This window comes from Manis javanica, chromosome 5, assembly GCF_040802235.1.
Source record: "Manis javanica isolate MJ-LG chromosome 5, MJ_LKY, whole genome shotgun sequence".
NCBI classification, from domain to species: Eukaryota; Metazoa; Chordata; class Mammalia; order Pholidota; family Manidae; genus Manis; species Manis javanica.
In genome coordinates, this window is record NC_133160.1 from 90,971,253 (window position 1) to 90,991,177 (window position 19,925).

General features: G+C 38.4%; 1 protein-coding gene across 2 annotated transcripts in view; it reads right to left on the bottom strand.

Moving 5' to 3' along the window:
• Positions 1-319: 319 nt before the first annotated feature.
• Positions 320-19,925, bottom strand: part of DAPP1 (dual adaptor of phosphotyrosine and 3-phosphoinositides 1) — a 49,306-nt gene continuing 29,700 nt past the window's right edge. Inside the window, exons 4-9 of one of the 2 annotated variants that reach the window (XM_037020082.2) lie at positions 19,436-19,566; positions 7,108-7,155; positions 5,791-5,853; positions 5,026-5,111; positions 2,520-2,607; positions 320-1,245 (exon numbers count right to left, since the gene is read on the bottom strand). In XM_037020082.2, the coding sequence (XP_036875977.1) occupies positions 1,177-1,245; positions 2,520-2,607; positions 5,026-5,111; positions 5,791-5,853; positions 7,108-7,155; positions 19,436-19,566 (485 nt within the window). In that variant the 3' untranslated portion in view covers positions 320-1,176. The remainder of the gene's footprint in view (positions 1,246-2,519; positions 2,608-5,025; positions 5,112-5,790; positions 5,854-7,107; positions 7,156-19,435; positions 19,567-19,925) is intronic. The other variant, XM_037020084.2, reaches the window with a different exon arrangement.

The following is a 19,925-nucleotide window of genomic DNA, read 5'->3' on the forward strand; positions in this document are numbered from 1 at the left end:
AAAACTAGGATTTTAAAATAATACTAATAAAGCTAATAGGAAGGGTTAGCATCTATTTATGATTTCTGGATGCCATTTTCTCATCCGCCTACTCTAGTTTGAAAATGCTGTGTAGCCCATCAGTATACAATTCATGTGGTTTTAGTGTTGAGCCTTCAACTGGCAACAGAAGTTGCTCTTGAAAAAGGTGCAGGGTGCTCAGCCTTCGCAGTGCATGCTCATTCTTACTTCTCTTGGACCAACACCCACAGCTCTCTCTAGGGAAGGGAGAGGTATGACACTCCACGTGAGAAGTCTTTTTCAGTCTGGAAAAATGTTGGATGAAGATAACTTAGTGCTCACAAGTGCTCTATTATTATTATAATTGTAATAATAATAAAGACTACTATTGTTATTATTAAACTATAGGTTGTCTACTACTCTGTTACTCTAATTTATATTTTCTCACTTTTTAAAACATCTCCCCCACAATGACTTAAGGAGATGTTTCTTAGATTGTACATTCCTTTATCTTTGTCATCCCACCTTGTCAAGCACAGGACATTTAGTTCTCATAGGTGTATCATTAGAAGGGAAGGAAGGACCCACTAGTTTTATGAGCCTTTTACAAACAGAAAACAAATACTGCAAACAATTCCCATTTTAGTTTTGGAAATTGTTCTGTTTTTCCTATTAAGAGGAGAAAAGCCTAACAACCCCGCCCCCTGCCCCAAATCTTGGATGTCTGCATGCTTTCTGAGGAAGCAGTCTAAGCCTCAAAGTACATAGCTGCTTCCTTCCTAGTTCAGAGCACAACCTGCATGCTAGAGGAGCTGACTGACACAGAGCACAACTCTGGGCAGCTAACATCAGCCAGCGAGGGAAATCAAAAACCCTTTATCATACATTGCGTGCTCTAAGAGTGAGCACACCTGGGGGTGGTGTTGCCCTCTGTCTCCCCCAGAACGATGAGGCGATGAGGCTTTGGTATTCTCAAGGACGTGCCAACATCTTGAAGGGTAGAAGTTTTCCATGAGTCAGCAAATGTGTGTCCTGAAAGGTCCAAATTTGCACCTGCTTTTCACTTGTTTCTAAAGAAAAATCCTTATCAGCTTTCATCAGCAGCCTGCTATGGATCACAGCATCAGGGATCATACAACCTAGCTCCTGGGTTGGGGCATTCCTTGCCAGGAAAGTCTATTTAAAGATGAACGACTGTGATCGGATTGTGCCTTCCCCTTGGTCAAGCTGTTTTCTTATTTGAGACTGTAAGAAAGCACATACACATATATTCATTATTATTTACTATGACTTTTAACAAATATTAAAATATGCTGATGAGTAAGACAAACATGCAAGTATAAACTAATCATGTGCCACACTCAAGTTTTAATCTGGTTTTCTGTATTTTTCTCAGTAGAAATATTGTAAAGTGGTTACTAAAACATATATAAATTGGGAATTGTCCTAATACTTATGATAATCCATAAAATGCAATACAAGTCAATGAATCAAAATGAAGATACAGATCTAAATTTATTGACATGGAAAGTTGTTCTAATGTTAAGTGAAGTAAGCAGGCAAACAACACTAGAGAATGATTAGATTTTGTTTGTAAATATTTGCACAGGGATAAGACTGAAAGTATGTGTGCATCTCATGTATTTTTAACTTTATTTTTCTATAATTATGTGTTGCTTGCATAAATACAAAATAGAATAAAAATTTGATTCACATCTAAGCAAAGGTTTCATGTGGCGTATTTTCCCATTGAATATCAAATATATTGGAACTATTTCAAAATGAGTGTCACATTTATTTAGATTTCAAACTGAAAACATACTCAAAAGCAAAAGTCTCAGTATATAGTAAGGGTTATATAACAAGATGCTATATGTCAGCTAATTTCACTTAAAAAGAAATCAGGAAAAATCGTTTACGGTTGAAAATATCGAAGGTTTCAAGACAGAATTTAGAGAGAATGTTAAAAACTTGGACAAGTTCTTGAGAAACAACTCACTAACTTGCCAACCCATCCAAAAAACTGTATGAGACTGGTAAGTTGTTATAAACACTCTTGCTCCATCTCCCCCCTGGTAGGTACACAGAAAGCAGATAAAATAAACCTTTTGTAGACCTGCACAAAGTAACACATTGGAACCTGAGTTCCTCTGCAAGCTTCCCTCTCTGATGATTGAAGAGTACTGTCTTCTATGGAAGCATGTCCTCTGTCTGACCTTGTGGTCCCACATGTCCTCCTCCAGGTAAAACTGGACTAGGCTGCACACTTAACACTGAAAGCCTCCAGGGTGTGCAGATGAGGCTCTGGCACTGAGGCCCCGGGCAGCTCCACCCTTTCTCTTTTGCCCATCCCCATCCTTCCCACGTCCTAGAAGAAGGAATAGACTATTACCAAAGCCTGCAAGCAGACATCCCATTGATTCTCAGGGATAGCCCGACTTTTTCAATAGAACTATATTTGGAATGATCAACATGCTGTTTCTGAGCATGAGGTTTTCCAGGAGGCTTGTGTAACTCACCAATTTCCAGCGTAATATCTTGATCCACTCATCAGCTTCTACTCCTGTCTTTGCACAGAGATAAAATGTCCTGAATGGAAATACTAAGCTGATAAAAGAAAGAATGTAAGACATCTGCAAGTGGTTGGTAGAATATATGTATTGTTTGAACACTAATTAGAGCATTCCAGGAGAAAACTGAAGTGACGAGGGTGTGGGTAAGCAACTTGAAGAATTGATAAATTTAGAGCTATACTTGCCAGCAAACCACAGAAATGTTGAAAGAGTTGTAGTTTCATAATTTTTTACAGAGAATTTTTTAATGAGAATTCAAAGGGAAAAACACATCCAGGACAGCCCCAGATGCTTCTGTTGTTCATGTTTTAGATTGAATACATGTGTGTTTATTCAGCTGATTTGTTAAATGACTCAGAACCTGTGCGAAGAATAAGCAAGACAATCCTAATATAAATTGATCACGAGGATGGTAGGGCAGCATGGAGAATATAACCGATGGTTCTGTACCGTCTTCCTATGCTGACAGCTGGTAACTGCACTAGTGGGGGTGAGGATTTAAGGATATGGGTAACTCTCGAACCACTCTGTTGTATACTTGAAACTAATATAAGACTACATATCAATGATGATTCAATTAAAAAAAGGAATAAGCAAGACAGGTAAAAGAGTTTGCTGAAGGAGCTTATTTGTGTTAGCCTGCTTCAGAGGACAGTGCTTGCCCTCTGGGGATGAAGGCAGTTTTAACTGTGGAACAGGAAAAAGAGAATCTCCCCAACTATTTATTTTGCCCACTTAATTTCAAGTAAATTTCTGCTGGAAGGAAAATAAGCTTTCCTACTGGCATGAGAAACTTATTCTAGGAATATGTAACTCTTCATTTGACTGTCGCTTGCATAAATACAAAATAGAACGAAAAATTGATTCCCATCTAAGCAAAGGTTTCTTATGGCAAAGTACATGGTCAAATTCATTTGACTGGTAAGGTCAGCCCTAACTTGTATCTTGCCCACATTTGAGGTGCAAAACTAAAATATTTTCTTCCCTCTCAGAAAAAAAAAAGCCTGCACTGTAATTTAGAAGGATTTCTCTATTCTAAAGTCAAAACAGCATACCTTGTTTATACCAGTAATTAATGTTGATAGACAAGACATAAGTCCCTACGTATACCTTGATGTGAGATGTTGTTGGGTGATTAGCAGGTGGGAAGGAGTGATGTTATGCACACACTGTACACAAACTGGTTTCTGGAATTGTCATTTGGTTCTTACTGTGGGAGACATTATCAATTGCTTTTTAATACAGATAATTTTTCCTTTCTTCTTGCTAACAGAACCCCAGGCATAAATTACAATTAGTCGAAGGCAATTATGATCCTATTAGTCCCCTTTTCTAGTTTTCTCTGCTTCTAGTGATGGCCATGGGACCCAGTCTTGGCCAGTGAGATGAGGGGAAATCTGATTGCAGAGCTTTGGGGGAAATTGTCTGCTTTCCTGATAAAAGGGGATTGACATGACTGATGCCATACCCACATCTTTCTGCATGACTTACATAAAAACATGATGCCTGCAGTTGGAGTAGCTATTTTGAAACTTAAAGTAGCTAGGATGAGGCAAAGCCAAGAGAACTGTAGAGACACTGGACCTGACCTTGTTGAGGTAGCTGCCTGCCTCCCAATTTTTTGTTATAAAAAATATAAACCCCTGCTAGCTCATATGGTAACCTTATAAATTTTAAAAAGATATCCATTAAAAAGATATCCAGGTGGGATTAATGTTAATTTTCTTAGGTGTGATAATGGCATTATAGTTCTGTAGGTGCTTTTTTTTTTCTTAGGAGATTTTTACTCAGGTATTTAGGAGTAAGCCATGATGTCTGCAACTTAGCCTCAATGGGTTCAGGAAAAAAAGTAAATAGATAGAGATAAAGCAAATATGGGAAAATATTCACAATTGATGCATCAAGGTGAAAGATATTTGGGTATCTTCTGTATGTTTGGAAAACTTAAATAAAAATTTAAAGTAAAAGTTGGTGTGAAATAAGACACTCCTAAACATGTTTTACTTCTTCCAGTTAGGAAATTGGCATGATATCCTGCTTATGTTAGAATAAAAACACTTCTGTGCCATCATCTGCAGGAAATGTCATAATAATACAAATCATCCATCATTGAAGTCAACATTTATAATTAAAATTGAGTAAAAATTCCAAAGGAATAAAGCTGTCTAAGACATGCATGGCTTCCTGTAATCTGTATCATACTTGTGCAGTGTACAACCTAAACAATCGTATCCAGCAGACTTGCTTATTTGTTTAAGCCACTTTAAATGAGGTTTTTATGTCACACTCAGCTGAAACCACTCCTAACATATATGCCCTGCATGATGGTTAAATCTACATTTCTCAAATCAAAACATTTGTACACATAAAGACACAGTTTTTTATTCTCCAACTAAAATCAGCGTCTGGCAAGAAGACTTTTAAAAACATATTGTTTATGAAAAAAACTTACCAAAAACAGTTTACTCTTTCCTGTGAATAATCAAATTGTACAGCTGAACATTCTGTTAAGTCTAGGATCCGAATTGGCTCTGGTGACTTAAAAAAAAAAAGCAATCTATATCATAAAAAGTCACACAAATCTGCTCATCACTTATTCAATCCCAGTAAAACTTACATTATGTGCAACTGTCAATTTTGCTTTCACTAAGAAGCTGATAATAGAAAAGCTCACTAAGGGAAGTCACACACCCTGGTTTGGGGATTGGCTTTTTGTGAAACTGTTCATGAGGAAGAGCTTGTCTTTATCAATTTTAATTTGATGGAGATGGATTTTAATACATAGAAGGGAGCCCTATTTTTCTTTCATGCTTTTAAACTTCTACTTTCTGGGAAATTTTGTGTAGGGAAAGTGAGAAGAAATTTTAAGATGGTTTAATGAAATGGGCATGAGAAATGGACATACTTTTAATAAAGGTGGAAATACCTGCAAGAAGCAGTTAATACACCGTGGCAAGAGAACAACTGCATTACCCTACACCAGGGAACATATGCCCTGGGAGCTGGTTCATGCAGCCCAGGAGAGCAGTTCCTGGGGTACAAGCCTCGTCTTTGCAAAAGAACTCTCCTCACATCAGGAATCAAGAACTCACATCTCCAATCATTTATTGGATGTTTCAAGCTCTCCTAAGGAAAATTTCAGGGATTTTATAGGTAGATGTTTCTTTCATCTAGAGAGCTGATTTTTAAAAGGAAAATGTATTATCACATTTCTCACCATCTGGTCTTTGAAGTATTTCAGTTCATTCCTGTGCAAAGTGAACCATCTTGTTTTCCAGGTCTGAGAAAAAAAATAATTATCACATGTAGGTTGTGAATATAGGAATGCAATATTTGAACCAATTTCCTTTATTTGAAAAGTATTTAAAAGCTTAGCTTCAAGAAAATATTCTTGTGGTATGTGTCATTTCTGAGAGAAAATTTTCAAAATATACACAAAAATTAAAATGATTCTATGCATTAAGCTCATAATGAAGGTAGAGATATTAACACATTTAAATAAAACAAAATACACTATCATAAATATTCAAGGTGATTTATAACAAACCCCTAATGTCTAGTTATAATAGAAAAGAACTCATTTTTGAGCATCTACTATGAGCTACATATTATCCTAAGAGGTTTATATCAATTATAGCAAATCCTTATACAATTCCAAATATTGTTATTATTTTTGTTTCACAAATAAGCAAACTGAAGTTCAGGAATCTCAAGCTGCATGATATTCTAAACCTTGCCTAAGAATTCCATGGCATCAGTGGCAAAAACTTTTCCCCCAGGTTTCCTTCTTATATACTAATAGACCCCTAATGGTACCTGGGTGGCAGTGTGGGGATACACAAATAAATATTCCATGAATATAAATACCGCCTGTGCTTGGGGAGCATTCCACGGAGAGTGTAGTAGGGATACAAGAAACTAAATATTTAGGTAGAGTTCAAGTAGGTCAGTATCCATGAGAGTTTAAGTGCCCTGACTTATAAGATTGGAAGGAGTAGACATATTTCATGGAGGTCTTCTTAGCACATTAAAATAAAATAGAGTAACTTTAAAGGTACAGTAACATAAATGGAGGATTACTGGAACTCCAGCCTAGTTAAAGTTCTAAACTGTGTTTTCTTTGGGATTTTATAACAAATTACATTAATGCCAGTGATGTTTATGGCCTACTTCTAGGTAAATATTTTAGACAATTTTGATTTCTTCTGTGTTAAAAAAAATGTTTTAGAAAATAAATGTTCTAGAGTTAACTTGCTACTTTGATCCTCAATCGTTCCACTGAAAGATCATTTATGTTTTCCTGGGTGATACGGTAGGCTACTCTCATACACTCGGCTTTGCAAGAGAAGTTGAGTGAGTTTCCAGGATTTTGACTAATATTAGCTACAGAGATGAACTCTTGGAACAGGTAAATTTGTGACTGGGTCAAAATGAGTAGGCAATTATGCTTTAAAAAAATATCAAAATGAGAATTGAATCGACATGGTGTGTTCTCTTCCTTTGTGACAGGCACTAGCAAAAACATGCTTCTTACCTTGACTAGTCCCCCTTGTTTGGTGAGGTATCCTTCTTTTGTGCCCAGCTGAAAAAAAAAGGGCACTGGGTGAAGCCCAGAACTATCACAACATGAAACCCAGATGCTTACAGTATTGTGGGGGTGTAATGCCCTCAAACACAGTCACACACACACAGACGTTGCATTTGTGAAACTCTGTATTAAGCAAAGTAGATGGATATCTTTCTTCCCAGAGTCTGTCTGTATTATGCTAATATGCTTTATGAAGTTTCAAGAGGGAAGATTATTTTATTTATTTTATTTTATCACCTAATCCTTCAAGAAACCTGCTTCTTTTCCACAGACCATCTCTTGGGACCTATATTCCATGGAGCAGGTTTTCAGGAGTGCAGATTTATTCACACTTCATTTATCCAAAAGGGATTTGAAGTGAGAATGAGTCACTTCTTAATTCACACAAATAACACTCTTAGCACCCATAAAATGCAAGGAACGGTGGGGAACTATGTAAACAAAATTAGTGTAAAACAAGGACCCTAAGATGAAGAAACATAATATCATAAATTTCTGAAGAAATTGAATTCCAGGTAAGATATTTTTGTCTAATACAATGTCATAATATACCTTATATTATTAAAAAATGAGTAAAAACTGGGAAATAACTTGTTTGCTGTCAAGGGGACTTTTTTTATGGGAGTTCCCAAGATATTTTTTCCTGAGGTAAATTTTCCCTACCGAATAGAGGAACATCCACTGCCACAGAAAAGTGAAAACAAGAATAATAAATGATCACTTCTTTTAAATTCTTACAACCTTAAAGTAAGGGTAAACTTCTCAGGTGTGCGTTTAAATGATGTTAAACAATTATTAATGAATTTGATATCGCATGTGTTTAACTTGCTTTGACATTAAAAGAAATTGAACTGACTGAACTGAGCTTAGGCATTACATTATGGAAATGGAAAAAACTGACATTTTAGGTTGTTACAGGTTAACATCTATAGAGGCAAAATAATTAAGGGCAAATTGTTATATAGAGACCCGGATAGGATTATTCATTGAAATCAAGCTAAGGAATTATGTTACTGTGTCCATTTTACCTCCATCCAAACAATAGTCTAGTGGTTTGCTAAGGTTTTGATAGGTAACTGGAAGTCTGCAGAAGAAAACTGAGGATACGAGTTTTATTCATGGTCTCAGGAGGTGAGAAAGGAAATAATTATGTAACTAATTTATCTTTAATAAGATATTTATGATCTGTAATAAGGATGTTTCTAAGAGCCCTATGTTGGAAACAACGTAAATATTTTTTTAAAAAATAAGGGATTAGCCTTCCAACTGTCCTTTCTGCCTGCTGCTTGACTGCCTTAAATTTAGTCAGAAACCATGGAATGGAGAGAAGCAAGGTATCAGATGAGTGTGTGCAAGGGCATTCATGCACCTTAAAACAGTGTGGGTGCCTAAGTGGAGAACAGAGAGCATCTGTGCAGGTGACCGCGGTGACAGCAGTTTGGTGCAAGGCACTGAGGCCCAGCAGGGTGAGGGGGCTTCAGCCCGGAGGTGTAGAGGTGGCAGGCAGGGTGTAGTGTCAGGGCAAGGTGGGCATCTGTGGTGGGGGTGGAAGTGGCTGTGGCCAGGCAGTGGTGTTCCTGGCAATCGGAAATTGCTTCTTGTGATGGATCAACAAATAAATAAGTGTCCTGAAAATAGTGGCATCCATGTTCCTCACAAATAAGAAAAGTGAAATAACTGGAATGTGCCTTGTTGTATTGGATTATGATAGGAAGAATCAGTGTGGACCCATGGATGAATGAGGTAGATAGATAGGTACAGAGATGAATGTAGACCTCAGTATACGAATGTGCACATGTGCATATACATACACATTTTCCCTAGCTCTGCCTCAGTGGGCTGGGAGACACATCCTGATAACAATAAGCATGCAGCACCCAGATCTTCATTTCTAAGGTACCACTTTCCAGAAAAAAGAACAGAATTTCTTGGAGAAACAGCTGATTCTAGGGCTGGATGCCAGAAAAGCCCAAAAATAAACCTGGGACATTTTGTTATACTAGAAAGTAAGAAAATTCTCAAAGGATCGTCAGGCTATAGGGACACAGAAGTCACCTTGAACAGGCTCTAACTGGCCAAATCTAGAAACGTTTGAAGAATTTAAATAAATAATGATAGTCATGATTATAGCCCATTGATATAAAAATAAATGATTGGATAAATCCAGAGAATTAAGAGCTTTTCGTCATAGTAGAATGACAACCAGTAAATGTGAAAGGAATAATATACTCACAGAATCACCATCTGATAATCACAGTAATAATTAAAACAATGAAGAAATATCAATAGATGCTAAAATTGGATAAAAATATGAGGAACAGGATTTTTTACTTAGTCTCAAAAGTGTCCCCCCAAATATGTATTAATAACAAAGAAAATAAAGTGACTTCAGAGGGAAGAAACCTGGCAGACACCGATTAATCAAGTAATCAAACACAGCATACGGAGACGAATTGAAATCGTGTTCCTCCTGAAAGGATGCAGTGAGAAGCACAAAGCATCGTTTTGGTGGTATTCCTACCAAAATGTAAAATCTGAATCCAACCACAGGGCAATGTCAGGTAAACCAAGCTTGAGGTCACAAAATAATTAGCCTTTAATTTTCAGAAGAAATCAAAGTCATGGAATCAAGGAAAAACTAAGGTAGTGTTCCAGAATAAAGAATACTCAGCAGATGGGACAAAAAGTGCAAGCTGGATTTATTAAATCCAAGGATTAGCTACATAGATTATGATATATTCAAATACTGGCATAGGAAGTCATTTTAGGAATTCCATAGGAAGGAATTCATTTTAGTGATGTTTTAGACTATGTAATGAAATAGTTCATAATATATAATTAATTAAATAAACATTGTAATTCTACTTACAACAAAGAGCTCATTTTATATATATACCTATTTATTCAAGAAAGACTAGAAGAATAGACACCAAATCTAACTCTAAGAGCTTCAAGGACGGAATAGTGGAAAAGGCCAACATATAGGAGAGGTGCCCAAGAAGAGGAACTACAAAATGTATTAAAGAAATAACAGAATAAAGAGAGAACCATGTTGCAGAAGCAGAGAGAACAGAAGTTTTAGCGGGCAGGAGGTGTTAAACATGTCAAATTCCACAAAAGTGAAGTTAAGGAAGCTACCATTTTAGGTGGACCTGTTCTATGTCCGGCACTTGAAATGTATTATCTCAATCTCTACTAAAAGGACTCATTGTAATGCACATTTCTCAGGGCCAGAACAGACTCCGCTTGGCCGTGGCCCAAGCCCGCCCCTCCTGCGGTCTCAGCCACCTCAGTGGAGGGCAGGAGCACTCCCCCTGCAGCTCAGGCCTTCACATGCCACATTCACTCTGTCGGTAGGTCTTGTCTCTTCCACCTTCAGAACACATCCTGGAGCTCTGAAGCTCACCTATGCCTCCCTCTTGTTCCAACGAGCAGTTCTCACCCCTCTCTCCAGTTTTACCGTCTCTTAGCTGGACAGCTGTAACAGCCTCCTACCTGATCTCCTTGCCTCCAATTTTGCCCCCCCCACTCCATTTTCCACTTAGTAATGAGAATAATTTTTTTAAATTTAAAATCTTACATCAATCTCCTCAAAACTCTCCTAACTTCTCATCAACATCTAGAACGAAATAAGTCCTTTACCTTGTCCTACAAGGCCTTGCCTGTTGTGTAAAGGAGGTATGCCTGACATTTTGGACAGGACACCTCTCCTCTATGTGTCACAGCATATTTAGCCACCATGAATCCTACACATTGCTGGAAAATAATTCTCCAGGGTCTCTCCTGTTTCTGTAAGTCTCATGAGCAAGACACTAACAGCCCTTTGCTCCAGACCAATTTTTAAAGCATGTTTGTATAGCAAACAACCATAGAAGACAGAGTGTCTCCCTTTGGAGGAAAAGGCAGACAACCAGAAGTTTTGTGTCATCTATCAGCACCCGTGAAACTGTGGCGGAAGTCAGCTCGTAAGTGGGGTAACATCTTAGACTCTTCATGGTTCTTGACCCCCACTAATGCTGGCCATGCCCCAGAGCACTGTCAATCTCCAAATGCTGCCCTTTGAGAACGCCAGTGTTTTACATGACCAGACCTCCTACCACTTTCCCTCTAACTCCCTTCGTGCCTCTCTTGATCTTCCTGGTTTTTACAACACCTCAGTTTAGTTCTTACCTCAGACTCTGGCGCTGTTCTCTCTGCCAGCAACACTCACATCCTGACATGCATGGTCCTGCCCTTCAGTGAAGTGTCTGCTTAAATGTCACCAACCCAGAAAGACCTCCCCTGCTCCCCTCTTCTCTCCTTACCCGGCCTTTTCTTTTTATGATGTATTACTGTCTGGTTTTATAGCATCACACTGATTATGGTCTGTGGCTCCCCACTGAAACATATGCTCAAGGAGGGCAAAATCTTTGCCTAATTTACTGCCCGGCTTAACACAGTCCTGGCTATATTGTAGGCACTTAAAAAAGACGTTTGCTAAATAAATGAACTCAATCTTATGTTGTTAAAATATATAAATACTAATTCCCCAAATGCAGTTGCCAAAGTATGGTAAACAGTTTCACACTAGCATCTTCATTTCTGGGCAAACAGCACTTCTATTTTCATTTTTGCTTCAAGTAAGAAGTTGTTTCTCCTGTAAGTAGGCTTTAATTTTCTTCCTCCCCTGCCAGAGCTTGTACGAGAACTGCACCCCAAACAGAGAACGCAGAAGCCTGGGAGCCCTCAGAACTCTCAGGTTGAGGAGTGCAGGGTCTGGTAGACGAGGGGTCACCCGTGGAGGCTGAGGGCTTCTGTGCTCAGTAAGAGACAAGAGCACTCTGAGCGGATCGGCATCACTTCCCCGCTGGCTGATCTAGGTGACAGTCACTCCTCTGTGAGGCAGAATGAGACACCTGAGAATCCACTAGGAAACCTTTTTGGTTTTCTGTCTCTATCAATGCACAACAAATTTCATGGACCTCACATTACGTGGTGTGAGTGCAGCCATTCTCAATGAGTTGCTCCCCACTGTTCTAAAACCTCAACTGTACAGAACCTTCTGTGCAGATATGTATAGATACTTAGTCAGGTGACTCCATCCCACTTACAAGCTGACTTCTGCCACGGTTTCACTGGTGCTGACAGACGACACAAGACTTCTGGTTGTCTGCCTTTTCCTCTGAACAGAGACACTCTTTCTATCATTTACAGTTGTTTGCTATACAAACATGCTTTAAAAATTGGTCTGGAACAAAGGGTTGTTAGTGTCTTGCTCATGAGACATACAGAAACAGGAGAGACCCTGGAGAATTGTTTTCAAGCAATGGACAGTAAGTAATAAGGCTTACAGAATTTGGTTTAAAGAGGTCTACTCCTACCTGCGTCTGCTAATTTCATGCTCACACCAACTCTACAAATTAGGTCTTACCTGCATTTTGCTGTTGTTGAAGGACACACAGTAGAATATGGTATGACTGATGTTGAGGGGAGAGTTCTGGGGAAGTGTAACAGAGGAGAATGAGAAGTGCAATTGAAAGGACAAATTTAAGCAATGTAGAAGTGACCAGTGGTGGGGTCAGGATGCACAAAGAAGAGAGACAGGAAGCGGCAGATAGACCAAAAAATGAAGACATGGTAAGAGGGCAGGTCTTGGTTTGTGTTTGGTCTGTCCTGGTCTGGGACTGGCTATTATCTTGCTTGCCCAAATTTCTCTAGTTCTGAGAACCAGTACTTCTTCCTCCAACTCTAACAAAACTAAAATATCTTTTCAACCAGTTTTCAGGATTTGTATTTTTGAGTAGATGAAATATAGAATGGGCTATCCACCCTGTGAACCAGGCTGACTATAAAGCCACAAAACAACTATGATTCATGCCCTGAGGAGTGTCAGGCTGGCAGAGATCAGACACCTAAGCAGGTCACCGGTATATGGTACCAGGATAAAGGCAAGCAGGAGTGCATGGAGAACAGAAGAGAGACATTTAAAGGAATCTGGGAGGGGCCCAGGAAGGCTTCTTGGGAAACACTGATTCTTGAAGCAAGTCTTGGAAGATGAGGGGACAGAAGTGGCACTGGCAGCATTTCAGATGTCAGGAGGGGAGAAGCACATTCAGAGAGATGCCTGTGTGAGTGAGGGAGTGGATAAGCTGAGGGCAGAGAGGCAAGCAGGGTCCAGGTGGGCTGAGAAGATGTGGGCAACCCCCTTGGGTTAAGGGAGGTCATGTGGTGAATCTGCCTGTTAAGAAAGCAGGGTATTAAAAGTATTACGGAGAGGGAAACAGCAGGCATATTTTAATACCACATGTAGCTGAATATCTTCAAGTGTAAAGGCTGCTTTCTAGAATTAGGACTTAATACTTCATCTGTGTGTTGTTCCCTTTACATCTGCACAAATCCAGACATCTTCTCCAGGAGTTAACTCATCAAATGAGGAGGAGAAAAAGAACAGGACAGCCTTGAACAGCATGAAGGCAAGGGGTCACAGTTCACAGAACAAACAGATATGGACTCAGATGAGCAATGATCCCATTGCACTGAAGCTGAGCATTGCTCACATTGCAAAGTGCAAACGTTCTGGACTGTACCCCTTGTGAAGAAAAAAAAGGATAGGAAAAATTAACCATCCAAGGTTTTATAGTAAGAAGAAAATTTCTCCCCCACAAACAGTTGGAATGCAAAAGAAATTTATCTTCTTAATTTAAGAAACTTGAGGAAGCATAACACTTTAACCAACAAGGTGACACAAATATCTCTCACCCATTCTACCAAGAACTTGTCTGGCTTTAAGTACCCATTTTAGAAGTATTTAAAATCCCATCATTATTGCATTGTAGTTTTTACCATTTATCTTGGACCAGATGAACTGAATCATAAGCTACAGACTTTATGTTCCTTTCCAGGTTTTATATCCCCAGTTAGAATTTTTATGTGAACAAAAGTATTTTAAAAACTATAACTCTTGCCAAAGGAACCTGGTTCAAAGTAAAATCAATATAACTCCTGAGAAAGATAACATGCACCTCATGACTCTTCCTGAAAGGGAGTCAAAATAAAAATCATTAACATGCTCATGGAGGTACAGAAAGATATTCAAGAAGTCAGGAATGAATTCCAGGCAGAGATCCAATCATTGAAGAGCACAATGGAGGGTATTAAAAGCAGATTACACATGGTGGAGGAGATGGTAAATGGAATACAAACTACAGAAGAGTAATACAAAGAAGCTGAGGCACAGAAAGAAAAAAGGGTATCTAAGAATGAAAGAATATTGAGAGAATTGTATGACCAATCCAAACGGAACAATATTCACATTATAGGGGTACCAGAAGAAGAAGAGAAAGAGATAGAAAGTGTTTTTGAGGAGGTAATTGCTGAAAACTTCCCCAATCTGGGGAAGGAGATAGCCTCTCAGGCCATGGAGATGCACAGATCTCCCAACACAAGGGACCCAAGGAAGACAACACCAAGACATGCAGCAATTAAAATAGCAAAGATCAAGGATAAGGGCAGACTTTTAAAGCAGCTAGAGACAGAAAAAAGATCACATACAAAGGAAAACCCATCAGGCTATCATAAGACTTCTCAGCAGAAACCTTACAGGCCAGAAGGGAGTAGCATGATGTATTTAATGCCAAGAAGCAGAAAGGCCTCCAATCAAGATTACTTTATCTGGCAAGATTAGCATTTGAATTTGAAGGAGGGATTAAACAATTTCCAGATAAGCAAAAGCTGAGAGAATTTACCTCCCACAAACCATCTCTACAGTGTATTTTGGAGGGACTGCTATAGATAGAAGTGTTCCTAAGGTTTAATAGGTGACACCAGAGGTAATAAAACCACAGTAAAGAAACTTGAACAGTTAATTACTAGGCAAATGCAAAATTACATTAACTATCCCCAAAGGCAATCAAGGGATAGACAATGAGTATAGAATATGATACCTAATATAGAAAGAATGGAGGAGGAGGAAAAAGGTGGAGAAAATAAAAAAGAACCTTTAGATCGTCTTTGTAAAAGCATATTATATGAGTTAAGTTAGACCTTAGATAGTAAGGAAGTTAACCTTGAACCTTTGGTAATGATGAATCTAAAGGCTGCAATGGTAATAAGTACATACCTATTGATAATCATCCTAAATGTAAATGGACTGAATGCACCAATCAAAACACATACAGTCACTGAATGGATAAAAAATAAGACCCATCTATATGCTGCCTACAACAGACTCACTTTAAACCCAAAGACATACACAGACTAAAAGTGAAGGGATGGAAAAAGATATTTCATGTAACTAATAGGAAGAAAAAAGCAGGAGTTGCAGTACTTGTATCAGACAAAACAGACTTCAAAACAAAGAAAGTCACAAGAGACAAGGAAGGACATTACATAATGATAAAGGGGTCAATCCAACAAGAAGATATAACCATAAATATCTATGCACCCAACACAGGAGCACCTACATATGTGAAACAAATACTAACCGAATTGAAAGGGGAAATAGAATGCAATGCATTCATTCTAGGAGACTTCACCACTCCACTCACTCTGAAGGACAGATCAACCACACAGAAAATAAGTAAGGACACTGAGACACTGAACAACACATTAGAACACATGGACCTAAGAGACATCTACAGAACTCTACAACCAAAAGCAGCAGAATACACATTCTTCTCAAGTGCACATGGAACATTTTCAAGAATAGATCATATACTAGGACACAAAAAGAGCCTCAGTAAATTCAAAAAGATTGAAATTGTACCAACCAGTTTCTCAGACCACAAATGTCTGAAACTAGAAATAAATTAAGCAAAGAAAGTGAAAAATCCCACAAACACACGGAGGCTTCACAACATGCTCCTAAATAACCAATGTATCAATGACCAAATAAAAACAAAGATCAGGCAATATATGGAGACAAATGACAACAGTAATTCAACACCACAAAAATCTGTGGGACACAGCCAAGGCTGTGCTAAGAGGAAAGTATATTGAAATACAGGTCTACCTCAAGAAAGAAGAACAATCCCATATAAGCAGTCTAAACTCACAATTAATGAAACTAGAAAAAGATGAACAAATGAGGCCCAAAGTCAGTAGAAGGAGGGACATAATAAAGATTAGAGCAGAAATAAATAAAATTCAGAAGAATAAAACAACAGAAAGAATCAATGAAAGCAAGAGCTGCTTCTTTGAGAAAATGAACAAAATAGATAAACCCCTAGCCAGACTTATCAAGAAAAAAAGAGAGTCTACACACATAAACAGAATCAGAAATGAGAAAGGAAAAATCACTATGGACACCACAGAAATACAAAGAATCATTAGAGAATGCTATGAAAAATTATATATTAACAAACTGGATAACCTAGAAGAAATGGACAACTTTCTAGAAAAATACAACCTTCCAAGGCTGACACAGGAAGAAACAGAAAATCTGACAAAACACCTGTACCAGATGGCTTCACCACTGAATTTTAATCAAACCTTTAGTCAAGACATAGTACTCATCCTTCTTAAAGTTTTCCAAAGAGTAGAAGAAGAGGGAATACTTCCAAACTCATTGTATGAGGCCAGCATCACTCTAATACCCAAACCAGGCAAAGACACCACAAAAAAAGAAAATTAAACACCCATATCCCTCATGAATATAGATGCAAAAATATTCAACAAAATATTAGCAAACCGAATTCAAAAATACATCAAAAAGCTCATCCATTATGATCAAGTAGGATTTATTCCAGAGATGCAGGGATGGTACAACATTCGAAAATCCATCAGCATCATCCACCACATCAACAAAAAGAAGGACAAAAACCACATCATCATCTCCATAGATGCTGAAAAAGAATTTGACAGAATTCAATATCCATTCATGATAAAAACTCTCAATAAAATGGATATAGAGAACAAGTACCTCAACATAATAAAGGCCATATATGACAAACCCACAGCCAACACCATACTTAACAGCGAGAAGCTGAAAACCTTTCCTTTAAGATCAGGAATAAGACAAGGATGCCCACTGTCCCCACCATTATTCACCATAGTACTGGAGGTCCTAGCCACAACAATCAGACAACACAAAGAAATACAAGGCATTCAGATTGGTAAAGAAGAAGTTAAACTGTCCCTGTTTGCAGATGACATGATATTGTACATAAAAAAAACCCTAAAGAATCCACTCCTAAACTACTAGATCTAATATCTGAATTCAGCAAAGTTGCAGGATACAAAATCAATACACAGAAATCAGTAGCATTCCTATAAACTAACAATGAACTAGCAGAAAGAGAATCAGGAAAACAATTCCATTCACAATTGAATCAAAAAGAATAAAATACCTAGGAATAAACCTAACCAAGGAAGTGAAAGGCCTGTACTCTGAAAACTATAAGACACTCATAAGAGAAATTAAAGAAGATACCAATAAATGGAAACACATCCCATGCTCATGGATAGGAAGAATTAATATTGTCAAAATGGCCATCCTGCCTAAAGCAATATACATATTCAATGCAATTCTTATCAAAATACCAACAGCATTCTTCAATGAACTAGAGAAAATCCTTCTAAAATTCATATGGAACCACAAAAGACCCCGAATAGCCAAAGCAATTCTGAGAAGGAAGAATAAAGCTGGGGGGATTATGCTCCCCAACTTCAAGCTCTACTACAAAGCCACAGTAATCAAGACAATTTGGTACTGGCACAAGAACAGAGCTATAGACCAATGGAACAGACTAGAGAGCCCTGGTATATGCCCAACCATATATGGTTAATTATTAATATATGATAAGGGAGCCATGGACATACAATGGGGAAATGACAGCCTCTTCAATAACTGGTGTTGGCAAACTGGACAGCTACATGTAAGAGAATGAAACTGGATAATTGTTTAAACCCATACACAAAAGTAAATTCGAAATGGATCAAAGACTTGAATGTAAGTCATGAAACCGTAAAACTCTTAGAAGAAAACATAGGCAAAAATCTCCTGAATATAAGCATGAGCAACTTCTTCCTTAACGCATCTCCTCAAGCAAGGGAAACAAAAGCAAAAATGAACTCATGGGATTACTGTACATAAAAAAAGTTTCTTTACAGCAAAGGACATCATCAACAGAACAAAAAGGCATCCTACAGTATGGGAGAATACATTTGTAAATGACATATCCGACAAGGGGTTAACATCCAAAATATATAAAGAATATACACACCTCAACACCCAAAAAGCAAATAACCTGATTAACAAATGGGCAGAGGATATGAAGAGACAGTTCCCCAAAGAAGAAATTCACATGGCCAACAGACACATGAAAAGATGCTCCACATCACTAATCATCAAGGATATGCAAATTAAGACCACACTGAGATATCACCTCACACCAGTTAGGATGGCCAGTATCTAAAAGACTAAGAACAACAAATGCTGGCAAGGATGAGGAGAAAGGGGAACTCTCCTACACTGCTGGTGGGAATGTAAGTTAGTTCAACTATTGTGGAAAGCAATATGGAGGTTCCTCAAAAAACTAAAAATAGAAATACCATTTGACCCTGGAATCCCACTCCTTGGAATTTACCCAAGGAATACAACTTCTCAGATTCAAAAAGACATATTCACCCGTATGTTTATCGCAGCACTTTTTACAATAGCCAAGAAATGGAAGCAACCTAAGTGTCCATCAGTAGATGAATGGATAAAGAAGATGTGGTACATGTACACAATGGAATACTATTCAGCCATAAGAAACAAATCCTACTATTTACAACAACATGAATGGAGCTGGAGGACATTATGCTTAGTGAAATAAGCCAGGCAGAGAAAGACAAGTGCCAAATGATATCCCTCATTTGTGGAGTGTAACAATGAAACAAAACTGAAGGAACAAAATAGCAGCAGACTCAGAGACTCCAAGAAGGGACTAGTGGTTACCAAAGGGGAGGGTTGTGGGAGGGTGGGTGAGGAGAGAGGAAGAAGGGGATTGAGGGGTATTATGTTTAGTACACATGGTGTTGGGGATCACGGTGAGAACAGTGTAGCACAGAGAAGGCACATAGTGAATATGTGGCATCTTGCTACACTGATGGACAGTGACTGCATTAGGGTATGAGTGGGGAGTTGATAATATGGGTAAATGTAGTAACCACATTGTTTTTTCATGTGAAACCTTCATAAGAGTGTATATCAAGAATACCTTAATAAAATTTTTTTTAAAAAAGTATAACTCTTATTGCATGTTAAGCTTTTCAACACCACAGTGAGAGCTGTGGTCAATGGATGGCCACTTACAGAAGGCGCAGTGGGAACCAGGTCATCTTCTGTTCTTCCTGTCTGCATTGCGGTGTGAACCCGAACGGATTCATAAATGGAGGGTTCTTCCACTTTTCTTGGATAGGGATGTTTCAGAACAATCAGAGTGCCTACATGAAGACAAAGAAGCATAATCAAACAGCATCCCCAGAAAGAAGGTTCAAATGCTAACAATCAGATAACCGTGGCTGGACTCTGCAGTCTCTTGCTTTTTCATGTATTCATTTATTCATTTTCCCAACACTTACCAAGTACCAACTATGTGCTTAAGCTGGGCAGTGGAGAGATAAAGCACAATGAGATGATTCTCGGCCTTCCAGTACTCAGACAGAAGTAACAGTAGACATCGTTTAACAAGTAGTCATCAAATGAACAGGGTAGTGAGACCACTATCATGGATGTGAGCAGTGGGGGGGGGCCCTCTGATGGCACACTGTAGGAAAGCTTTCGTGGAGGAGGTGACATTGAT